The sequence below is a fragment of the Apodemus sylvaticus genome, chromosome 4 (assembly GCF_947179515.1).
Source record: "Apodemus sylvaticus chromosome 4, mApoSyl1.1, whole genome shotgun sequence".
NCBI classification, from domain to species: Eukaryota; Metazoa; Chordata; class Mammalia; order Rodentia; family Muridae; genus Apodemus; species Apodemus sylvaticus.
The window spans coordinates 46694180-46706723 of NC_067475.1; the positions used below are offsets into that span (position 1 = coordinate 46694180).

At 42.6% G+C, this 12544-nt stretch overlaps 1 protein-coding gene across 4 annotated transcripts in view; it reads left to right on the forward strand.

Annotated features, from left to right (window-relative positions):
• Cdc14a (cell division cycle 14A) overlaps positions 1-12544 on the forward strand; it is a 154119-nt gene that overhangs the window by 67524 nt on the left and 74051 nt on the right. For all 4 annotated transcript variants that reach the window (XM_052179379.1, XM_052179380.1, XM_052179377.1 and 1 more), the window contains 2 exons: positions 5309-5375; positions 8214-8276. In XM_052179379.1, coding sequence (XP_052035339.1) covers positions 5309-5375; positions 8214-8276 — 130 coding nt within the window. The remainder of the gene's footprint in view (positions 1-5308; positions 5376-8213; positions 8277-12544) is intronic.

Below are 12544 nucleotides of genomic sequence, written 5' to 3' on the forward strand. Positions count from 1 at the left end.
AGCCAGATGTGAGCCAGATGTGGCCTTGCCAAGGAAGGCCATTGTGTCTGGGCACAGTGAGTGGACCAGGAGGCAGGGAGCTGAAAGGCAGGTGAGGCCATCCATTGTAGGGCTGTGGCCCTGTTGGGGATTTCCATTTCACCTTGAGGACAACTGGAAGTCGGTAAAGAGATGTGCTTTAAAAAAACAAAACAAAACAAAAAAAAAACAAAAAAACAAAAAAGAAAACAAAACAAAAGAACAAAAATAAAAGAACCAAACCAAACCAAACCAAACCAAACCAAACCAAACCAAAATAACAACAACAAAAAACCACTCCAGTTTCAGTGAAGAAAACTTTTAAGACTTGCTAGGAAAAGTGTTACTAGAATGCTTTGTGGAGACCCTAAGAGGGAAAAAGGGACAGGGATACAAGTGGGAGGCGCTTGAGGGATGCTGGGAGCTTTTTTTTTTTTTAAAATCTATGATGCCAGAAGACTAGATAATTGTTGCTATTGATTTTGGTGTAGGGAAAGAGTCAGCCCCCTTAACCCCAGCTTGGGAGGGGGGTCCAAGCTGAAGCAGTCTTTGAACTGGCTGTGTAGCTAAGGATAGCCTTGACTTTTTGACTCTCCTGCATCCAGTGTGATTGCAGGTACATCCTACCATGCCCAGCTTTATCAAGGGCTTGGGATCCAGTCGAGGGCTTGGTGTATTCCAGGCAAGTGTTCTACCGACAGTGCTACAACCGCAGCCCAAAAGATTTTTTTTCCTCACACAATGAATCTGAGGCACCTAAGTGGAAAGGTGGCTAGTTACACTATTTCAGAACATTTTTAGGGGTCTTTGTTGTTGTTTTGATGTTGCTGGTTGCTTTTGTTTCGTTTTTTTGCTTTTGTTTTTTGAGACAAGATCTTGCTGTTTAGTTTAAGCCAGGCTCAAACTCCTAGAAAACGTTCTGCCTCAACTTCCTAGATGCTGGGGTTACAGGCACACGCCACCACATACCTGGCTGCTGTACTGTTTCAGTGTTCTAAGATGTTCTAAAGAGATGGATTTGGGGGCTGCTGGATAAAAGTAATTTATGTAGATGACATGGACGAGTGCCGTGTCTTCTACCAACACAAAGGACTTCGGAAGTTTGGGGAAACACCAAGCTCTCTTGAAAAGTTCCTTCCTGCTCTGAACACACTGCTTGAGGGTTCCGGTTCTCTCTTTCTTTTCCATATCACTCTCCTTCTCAATAAAAATTCAACACTTTCAGGCCTCTGTGATCTTTAAAAAAGAGCCAGTCAGCCAAAGCTTGCTTGCCTTCATAGGGTCCCTTAGCTTTCATACTGTCTTTGGTTTTCCCTTAAACATAAGACATCACTAAAGACCTGCCCTTCTTTGTCTTCCCAATGGTTCTTAGCGTAAGCATAGAGCTGTGCAACTCCTTGTCATTCAGTCCAGAACATTCTTACCACACCCAAAAGAAACCTATTCATTCACTCCTCTCCCTCCTGCTCCACCCACCATCCCCTTGACGACAGCTCAGGAGCTCTGTGTGTCTGGGTTACTTTAGATCCTCGGGACTTTCTGCAAGTCTCGTCCACCAGCAAAAAGCCACTTCTTTGAGTGCTCTCTTCTCTCGATGCCTGGAGTTTCATTTTACATCTCTATCATTATTCCCCAACCGCCTCGCACAGTTATCCTTCATAGTCTCCAAAGGGAAACCTCAGCAAGCACAAATCCCAGCCCCCGCCCTTGTCACTGCAGGCTCAAGGTCTAGACTTTAATGTGCATCAGTATTGCCTGGGTGGCTTCTTAAAAAGATTTATAAATCACGTTGAGTTTCTAAATCAGGAAGTTAAAGACGGAGTCTGAGGTCCTGTATTGCTCAAGTTCTCAGCCCTTCCTTTCCTCCCCAGGCTGGGGACAGGACTTGGGACATGCTGGTTCTTTCCATTTTGTTCTGTGCACGGATACATCTCAGTCCCCGGCACAGCAGGTTCCCAAGGCTTGTCATCTGTCTTGGGCTGGAGGATCGGCTTGATATGTGTTTCCTTGATTCTTTTCCAGTTTGCAAACTTCTGTCTTCTTAGCCTGCAGTGATGACATCGTGTCCCATCCCTGTCCAAGCGTGTAACTCCTCCCCAGCTCTGTATGTCTACGGATTGGACCACCATGTCACCGTGGTGCTAATTAGTCAATTGTGGGAGTGGTGCTGAGAAGGTAGAAGGGATGTTGTGAGAATCTCATATTCTCTGCAGATTCTCACTCAGACAGCCTAGGTCAGGCGTACCTGAAGTTTACACGCTTGTTCAAAAGCGTCTAGGGTAGAGATAGACTTGAGGTAGAGAGGACTCCAAGTCTCAGAATTAGGTCTTCTCCTCCTTCTAAATACAAAGTAGTTCTCTATGAGCAAGTGTGTGTGTGTGTGTGTGTGTGTGTGTGTGTGTGTGTGTGTATACTGCTGTGGATGGCGGCCAGGGACAACCTTAGATATACTTCCTCAGGTACAATCCTTTTTTTCTTTTGGATTTTTTTTTTGAAACAGGGTTTCTCTGTTTAACTCTGGCTGTCCTGAAATTCATCTGTAGACCAGGCTGGTCTTGAACTCATAGAGATCTGTCTGACTCTGACACCGAAGTGCTGGATTAAAGGCATTCACCACCACTGCCTGGCACCATTTACTTTTTTTTTTTTTAAGGCAGGGAATCTCACTTGCAGAGGAGACTAGGGCAGCTGGTTAGCAAGCCCCAAGGATCCCCGCTCTCCTGTCCTCTGCCCTACCCTCTCTAGAGCTGGGCTTCAAACAAAGCAGAGCAAAGCAAAGCAAAACAAAACAAAAACAAGCAAACAAATCAAACTAATGTGGATTCTAGGAATCCAGCTCACATCCTCAAACTTACAAGGAAGGCACTTTCTCCTTTCCCAGCTCTCAAATTAGTTTTATTTTATTATATATATATATATATATATATATATATATATATATATATATATATATATATATATATATATATATGTATTTGAAGCAGTCAAAAGCAGGAGCTTGAAATCTAGATTTACCAAGAGAATCCAGAGTCAGTGAATCTGGACGAGAAAAACATTTTGCATTTATTTTCATCCACCTTGCAGTTTCTGAGATCGGATTCTAGGACAAATGCTGGAACTCAGAGTCGAGTCAGCAGTGTGCCTGTCAGAATAGAAATTACGGGCATGGTACCATCACATTACTCTTAAGTCTTAAGATATTATCTATATTTACAGCTTCTTGAAAATTAAAGCACTTGTCAAATGTGACCCAGGGTGGGTGTGGCCCAGTCAGCACACCCACACCACTCACCCCCTCACCTATTAAAAAGCACACATCAAAGTATTACAAATTCTGGTTTTATATTTTGGTTAACTTTTCTTTAAATTCAACTGAGTTCCCTTTTTGTTAATTTTATGTATTTTTCTTATGTATTCATATGTATTGAGCAACAGTTTAATGCATAATGAGTCTGTAGATATCAGATCATGGGGGTCCGGGTGGGGGTGGGGGTGAGGAGGTAGTGTTTGCAAAGATAATGAACTCTTCCTCTAAAGAGACCATTGTATGCAAAGGAGTATGTATCCTATAAAGTAATATTTCATCGCAGATCTCACATTGTTTCAAGGTAGCTGGAAAGGGATCTATTTCATTTGGATGTGTGAATTCAGGTGTCACTTAAAAACAACATGGGCAAAATCAATTGAGCCCCTGTCGAAGTTTAGTCAGGCCTTCCGGCTCACACTGTCTAACACGGAAGTGTGACAGCCTAAGAGACATGGCTGTAAGTTTCCTTAGGTCACTGTTTTTATGTTATATTATTGGATCCTGAAGCTCTGTGGCGAAGCCTGTGTTTTTTTAACTCGTGGCTTAGAAGCCACAGGGCCTTGAAGCCCAGGTTCAAGCTCCCTGGGCCAGTTGGTGTTCTAACACTTGGTTTTATGTTGATTCTGTGTGGAGGCAGGGTTCCCCTGGCACCCTCCCAGGATGCTGCCCTTGAGCCAACCTTGTTTGGGACATTTGACTGTGCCAGGCTCAGTGCCTGACACTCTCTTTCTTGGGTCAGCAGCGGGGCCCAGCTCAGGGACTGAGAAACTCTGGGTCGAGTTTCTTGCTGTGGACACTTTGGAGCATGGCTCCTGTTAAGGCTCCAGGACCGGTTCTTGCTTAGCTGACCCGAACTTGATACTTAAGTTTTAGGTTGCCTGAAACAGACCCGAGTTGAGCTGCTCTGCAAAGCAGGCTGGAGTCTTCAATTTTCAGTACAATAGGTTTAAGGGTTATTTTTAACTAGAAACCTTGTTTTGAGCTGGAGAGGATGGCTCAGTGGTTAAGAACATATATTGTTCTTGTGGAAGATCCCAATTCAATTCCCAGCACATGCCTCAGGGTGCTTACAACTACCTGTAATGCCCACTTCAGGGGATGCCTTTGACCTTCTCAGGCGCACACATACATGCTTGCACATATACACACGCACACCCACACACATACACACACACACACACACACACACACTGATAAATAATAAATGATATTAAATAATTTTTCATTTTGGTTCCTAGTCTTTTTGAGAGCACATTCAGAACACTTATTGATCCCTGTAAACTGGGGATTACTACATTTTACTTATTTTCTTCTCCTTTGCAGTGGAGGGACAGCGTGTATGTGTTAAAATAACCACAAGGTTCTGTTGACCTGCAGATGCTGCCCCACCCCCAACCCTCTGGCTCCATACCTCTCCAGGCTTGGATTCACCGGTTCCTGACAGGAAGTTGCTCCCCTGCCAGTATCTTTACACAGTCATGAATACTCTGGTCGATGAAACAGTCCAGTAGATGGGTATTAAGAGTAATTATGAACCAGGTGCCTGAGACACACATGCCTGTGATTCTAGTTCTTGGGAAACAGAAACAGGAGGATTGCCACAAGTTTGAGGCCAGCCTGATCTGCAGTGTAATTCCTGGTTAGTTTGGATTATAAAGCAAGATTGTGCCAATCCCCAGGCACAGTACTCAGGCACTTCTGCTGCTCCCAGCACTGCTCAGAGGAGGAATTTACATCATTTTATGGCTTTTAATAACCAGTCCTGTGGTTGATAGCTGTTGTCACTAACTTCGTTTCAGACACAAGGAAAGCAAGATTCAGATACGAAAAGTATCTCGTTCAGGTTTGTACCCGAGATGTGAAGGGTAGAACTCTGAATAAAGGCACAGGCTCTTCCATCAGCCAGCATGACCAACCGTCGTGATATTCTATTATTTGAAAATCTGGATTCGTGTTTCTAATGCCATTTGTTTGTGCTTGTAGGGATGCATCTTTTGGGAACTGCACTTACAACCTCACCGTCCTTGACTGTTTACAAGGAATCAGAAAGGTAACGGTATCATTCTTGTGCCATAGCTGGGCAAGGGATCATTGTCAACACCTTTGCTTGTTGTTGGAAGGATCTAGAGTCAGTAAAGAGAGGGCTTTTTACCTTCTGGATAATTTATTTCTGAAATATAGTCAGCCTTCAGTTTCTGCCTTTTATTTTTTTAAGATTACAATTTTTATTTTTTTGTCCTAAGAAAATTTCAAGCATGTATATCATATACTTTGGTCATTTTCACAGTCCGTCAGCCTCTTTCTCTCCCCTCTACATAGAGAACCCCCTTTTGGTTCTTTCTTCACAAATCTAGCCAGCCTCAGATTGAAAATATTTGGAAGTGGAGGGTCCACTTTATTTCTTCGTCTGCTGCTGTGGCCGTGGCATGGTCCCACCAGTCACTTGTCTTTATTTTCAAGTTAGCTCTCAGTGTGGGAGGGGCAAGAAGTTATCTAAGCCGCTGTTGTCCGTGGCTGGCTGTGCCCCAGACTGAACTGAATCATAAAGTCCGAGGGTGGGACCCTGTGGTCTGTGTGTGAACAATACCTTCCGGTGACTGACGCGCTGCAAAGTTGGTTAATTAAGCATAGTTATTTAATTATTTGTGCATCGAATGGGAATGTTAAGCAACGTTTGGCATGGGTTTAATTTACAACCCGAGAAGCTTTGCAGGGTGTACTGTGCATTCTGCAGAGGACCCAGCGGACACAGCTACATGCTGAACAAACGACTGGTGCCTGTCACTCAGAAATGTGTGCATGACGTCACCTGTTCAGCTAGGAGCAGTAGCTGAATGCTAGCTCGAAGTTCTGTTTACTGATACTACAGAAAAATGGGCTTTGCCATGTTTTGGGAAAAAAATCAGTGTAAACATTCTATTTAATGTGTGTCTTTTTATGACTTTATAAATTCATTCTTAAATTATTTTATTTAAAAGAATGTGTTTTTGTGTGTGTGAGCGTTTTTTGCCTGTGTGTGTGTATTTTGCACCGTGTGGATGCAGAGGTTGGAAAGGGCATTGCAGCCCCTGGAATGAGAGCTGTGCAGGGTTGTGAGCTGCAATGTGCATGCTGGAAACCCAACCTCTGCAAGAGCAACAAACACTCTTGATGGCTGAGCCATCTCTCCAGCCCCTTAAATTATTTTAAGCTCTCAAAAACTTTAAACAAGTTAAAAAACAAACAAACATACAAACTCAAAAGCTAAGGCAACATTCAACCCCATTCTTGCAAGCAGTGTTGCCTAAATGCTTTACCATATATAATAATCTAGGACTTTACGGGCAGGTTACCCAACATGCAAGCCATTAATAAAACATTTAGGAAACAGGCCAGAGGGAAGAAAGCATCTACTGTCCTGGTTATTATTATTTTGCCTCCCTTTCCATCTGATAGAGGATGTTTCCTTTGTGATGCGCATGAAAGTCACACAGTTCCCTCCGGATCGTCTCTGCTGTCTATTATAGTGTCTGGCATCTCAATATAGAAATTTATGACATCCTTCCTGCCCTACAGGAAAGGTGTGACTTTATTCATGAATAAAGGCTTTTTAAAGCAGCCTTTTCTCATGTTAGGGTGTCTTCAAGTACAGACGAGCTGGTTTTATTTTCATTAATTTATTTACTTATTCACTTTTCATTCTAAATAAGCCTCCCACCTCCTCCCGGTCTTCCCTTATACAGACCCTCCCCTCCCCCTTTATCCTCTGCTAGTTCAAGGCCAGCTTAGGCTAGCTGAGACTGTGTCCAAATAAATGAATAATTTGAAGAGCTTAATTCTGTGGCCCTAGTCCCAGAGAATCTGATTTTATAGCTTTGAGATCAGACTCAGGAGCCTATTTCAGAGTCATCTTGGTGTCTGGTGTAGAAGGTCCAAGCTCCACATTTGCAAAGCGCACTCCCTCCTGGGTACTGCAGCTTGGCTTACTGGCATCTTTGTCTATTTTTAATGACTCGATCATGTAACTTTTAAACGTACCAGTGGTTTTATGTTCTGTTTTCATGTCTATGGCTTCCTGGTTTATATATAAAAAAAAAAGACTTCTGTTTTCCCAAAAGTATTAGGTGTGAACAAGCTAGGTAATCTTAAAGAATTTTGTCACTGCTTAAGAAAAAAAAATGTTTCTGTTGTTAAAAAAAATCCATTCTTCCTTCTGATTTGTAAGAGCAGGTAGTATACATTCATTTTATTCCAAATTACTGTTAGAAAACAAGTGAAGCAAAGTAGAGTTTTAGAAATTTAATGAAAATGCTCCTTTGGTAAATATTTCAGTATGATAAAAGGAAGGCAAACGTTTCTAAAAAAATGATTTTGCTCCTCTATAAGAAGTTTGTTACTGTTATATATTCTGTTCTAAGTCTAGTTCCCAAAAGGTTTTGGCTCTCACTTTTCTAATATGTTCCATTTTATATACGCTATTAGTTTTGCATATGGAACTGGAATATAAATTGGAAAAGAAGCACCTTTTATTCTATGTTTACAGTGTGTAGCTATCTTCAGACACCCCAGAAGAGGGTATCAGATCCCATTACAGATGGTTGTGAGCCACCATGGGGTTGTTGGGAATTGAACTCAGGACCTCTGGAAGAGCAGCCTGTGCTCTTAACCGCTGAGCCATCTCTCCAGCCCAAGAAGCAGCTTTTGCGAGGCACATTTTCACATTACCCAGAGTATTTAGTTTCAGTGTTGCCTGTGTTATATGTGATTCCTAGAGACACAGTAAGAAGCTAAAGTCCGAAACTTTTGCATGGAGGTTGGTGGGACCCTTTTATGATCGGACATCCCAGAAACGATTAGTAGATTTTTATTAGTGTCATGTGCAAAAAAACTAATTCAGTTTTGCTTTTAGGGATTACAGCATGGATTTTTTGACTTTGAGACATTTGATGCGGATGAATATGAACATTATGAGGTTTGTACCCTTAATTATTTTTTGTAGAATATAATTTCATGTTAGTTGATTTTTTTTAAATTTAAAACTCAGTATTATCTGTTAAATAAAAACCATTTATTATTTTTTAAAAAAAATAATGGTCAGCTTTGGTTATTATGGAGTCATCAAAATTTTAATTTAGGAAAGAGCCCTATCTATCATCTCTTCCTCCTCTGCCTCCTCTAACTCCTCCTCCTTCCTCTCTCTCTCTCTCTCTCTCTCTCTCTCTCTCTCTCTCTCTCTCTCTCTCCCCTCCCCCTCCCTCCCTCTCCCTCTCCCTCTCCCTACCAACCTACCTATATACTTCTTCTCTTATCAAACTTTATTGACAATCTCTTTGTACCTTTTAATAGGTAATTTTGAAGTGTAGTTTGGTAATGAAATCCTAAATAACTTTTACATTAAAAGTGAGGTTTTATTTAAGGCAAACTTAGGTTTTTTAATACTTTGAGCGACGCGTTTGATTTTGACGTACGGTTGCACTAGGTTCTGACACTTGTTGCTCTTTTGCCCATGGCGCCGTTGTGAGCCTTGCCTGCTCTGTGACGCAGTGGTAGGGATGCCTGTCTACTCGGGTCCTGCTCCTCTGCAGTGCTCAGGACCACGTTGGAGTGGGATGAGGAGAGGTCCAGGAGCAGTTATGTTTCCTGTGGGCTGAGGAGCCTGTACGACGTGAGGACCATCAATGCTTAAGCAGAGCTCATCTCTTTGGTTTCTCCAGGGGAATTGTCAAGTCTGCTCCCTAGCGTGTCGGGCAGTGTCCCCAGTTTGGGCTAGTGTCCAGAGCGTGTCTATTTGAATATCTTGCTTGTGTGTAAAATGAGTTTGTGTTCATCTCTCATGAATGGACTTGATCTTCTGATCCATTCCTCTGTGCTAATGGAGGGCATCCTACTGTTTACCTAGGTATGAGACTATTTCCCCCTCTGCCTTTTACAGTCTTGTGAGTGTTGTCTTCCCATGGCTGGTGTCAGAGGATGCGTTATCTCATTTCGCTCTCTGATGTCACTTCCTTTACCCTGGGTCAGAACTCCTCACCCTGGACTGTTACAGTTGCTTCCTACCTGAGAGTTGGCTCCCTTCTCAGGCTTCTCCCATAATCCTGGTTGGATGATCTTAAATCAGCACTCTCATCTTGTCCTGTTCTTGGCCCCAGCTGAGCTGAGTGACTTTGTACCCACTCTGCTCTGCCCGGCTCTGGCTGCCTCTGCCCGGCTCTGGCTGCCTCTGGCCGCCTCTGGCTGTCTCGCGCCTGATTCTTCGCTGCACCCACACCTGTTGCAGCCGTTCCTGTTAGAGCTGCCTGCCTTTCTAATGCCTCTGCTCTGACTGAGCTTGCTTTGGGCATTCTCCATTTTTCTTATCTTCTCCTTCATTTCTTGTTCATACGGAGTCTGTGGAGACCAGATCTCTGCACTGGAACCCTCTGTCCCCCAAATTTCATGTTTTATATTTTATGCCTATTTTCCTTATGTCAAGGTCATTTACATCTTTAATTTCCTCACTAGATATAAATGTCCTGTGGATAAGAGATGGCTTAAAGGAAAAACATATTCTGTGTTCTTATATAGAAGTCTTTAAGTTCAGAAACGTCTATGTCTTCTAAGGTTAATAAGTTTATAATAATGTTACAGACTATTATTTAAACTCTTTCTTGTACAAATTCTTTTTCTCTGTCTCCCTGTCTCTTCCCCCTCCCTCTCTGTAATTTTAGTTGTAGAAAAAGAACCTTTTCATTTTAGAAAGAAAGAAAAGAAAGCAACCCCATAAACTAGAAACAGAAGGCACATTTATAATGGACAAGACTGGTTTAAACATGTGTGTGTGTGCGTGTGTGTACACCACATATGTAGTCATAACAAGTGTATGTGTGTGTGTGTGTACACAACATATGTAGTCATAACAAGTGTGTGTGTGTATGTGTGTATGTGTGTGTATACCACATATGTAGTCATAACAAGTCTGTGTGTGTACACCACATATGTAGTCATAACAAGTGTGTGTGAGTGTGTGTATGTGTGTGAGTATGTGTGTGTATGTGTGTGTATGTGTGTGTATACCACATATGTAGTCATAACAAGTCTGTGTGTGTATGTGTGTGTACACCACATATGTAGTCATAACAAGTGTGTGTGAGTGTGTGTGTGTATGTGTGTGAGTGTGTGTGTGTATGTGTGTGAGTGTGTGTGTGTATGTGTGTGTATACCACATATGTAGTCATAAAAAGTCTGTGTGTGTATGTGTATACCACATATGTTGTCATAACAAGTGTGTGTGTGTGTGTGTGTGTGTGTGTATGTGTGAGTGTGTGTGCGTGTGTGAGTGTGTGTGTGTAACCACATATGTAGTCATATTGACTTATACTTCTTTGGAATGCTTTCAATCACTTAGTTTTTAAAAGGACAGAGAAGAGTGCTTATAGTTTAATACTTCTTTGTAAAGGTAAAACCACTCCTAAGCAGACTCCTTCTCATACATATATGCATATAGCTGTAGTGTGAGTGGAGGTGGTTTACTCTGATCTCATGCACATATGCAAATAGCTATAGTGTGTGAGTTGAGGTGTTTTACTCTGAAGCTAATGACCACTGTATCTTATAAACTCCGCCCTTGTGTAGGCGTCTTTTAAGGTCATGTACTGAACTGTCCTCTTATAATAAACCGCCAAATAAAATGTTTCAGATGCTAGCTCCAAAGGCCTCCAAGTGCTGGACCTCTGCCCTGAGTGTGTGCACACGGAGAAAATACCATTGTGTGCACACAGAGAATACACCATTAAACACACCATTAATGCTGAAGACATTTTGCTTAACAAGAGTGATTCCAGCATGGGGGATAGAGAAAGAACAGGAGGCACAGACACTACCACACAGAGCAAACAAACGAAACGGAAAGCTAGTGGATCTTCCTCTGCCTTCCACACGGTGTTGTTGAGGCAGCGACTGGTGAGTCTGACACAGGCAGCACTGTGTGATTCTCACAAATCAGCCAAGACCATAAATGGGACCTGGTGACAATGTGGTCCTCATGCCTTTACCTGTATTAATAAGAACCCAGGTGCTGGGAGCAGAGCAGTGGACTTTGGCAACTGTCTAGGACGCTCTGTAGTCAAATGTCTTCCTGTTTTGTGCATGGACCGTCTGTCCCATCACACAGTGTTTTAAAGAGAAGGTCTTAAAGCACAGTGTGGTGGCAGGCATTTCATCAACGTGTGCTTGATGAGGAATTGAAGAAAGGCTCTCTTTGTGATGCTCTGTGGCCCAGGCACTCCTTGTCATAATGCGTCTTGCTGTTTGCACGGGCTCCAGGGAGCCTGGTCATTCGGTGAACTATGTAAGAGCCAGCGTTTCAGGCAATAAAGCCGTAGTCCATGGAAAGACTTAAAGATTTCAAAGCAAAATTATGTTGCTGACAGCAATTGTGAGACTCGCTGGGAATGATTTGGGATATTCAGGATGAATCTTTTCATAGGAACCTTCCCCTTTTATTGAACATAGATTTCTTCTTTACCCTCACACAATATATCTTGATCATGGTTTCTCTCCCTCTACTCCTTCAAGTTCCTCCCAGTCTCTCCACCCATCTGGATCCACTCCCATTTCTGTCTGTCTCCCATTAGAAAGCAAACAGCTTTTAAGGGATAATAAGAGAATAATATAAAATGAAATAACATATAATAAGATAAAAGGAAATGTAACACATCAGAATAGGAAAAAAATCAAATAAACACAAGGAAAAGAGCCCAAGGAAGGACACAAGAGACTAGACACAGAAATCTGCTGGGCTGTGCAATCAGGAATCCCTTAAAAGCACTGAACTGGAAGCCATAATATATACTTAAAGGACGTGTAGGGTAAAAAGAAAGGAGAAAAAAATATGTCTAAATACAATAGAATAGAAGAAAAATAAAACAAGAAAATGAGAGAGAGAGAAGCGGGGAGGAGGAGAGAGAGCAAGGAGCCTCTGTAGACTCTGTTGGCCATCTGCTGATGGACGTGGAGTCTGCCCTTACGGGTAGTTTGTTTCCGCTGTGAGACTCCCTTGGAGAAAAAGAAGTTTTCATTTGCTAGTGGTTCTCCACTGGAGACTGTTCTGTGTTAAGGATGGGAGCTTGGGTCCGCTCTGTCGTTCAGCTCTCTGACCTGTTTGGGGCAGCTGCTGCAGGCCCTTGTGTGCTGCCTCGGTCTGTGAGTTCCTCTGTGCTTCAGTCCTGTTGATTTCAGCGCCTTGTCTCCCTGGCTCTCGGG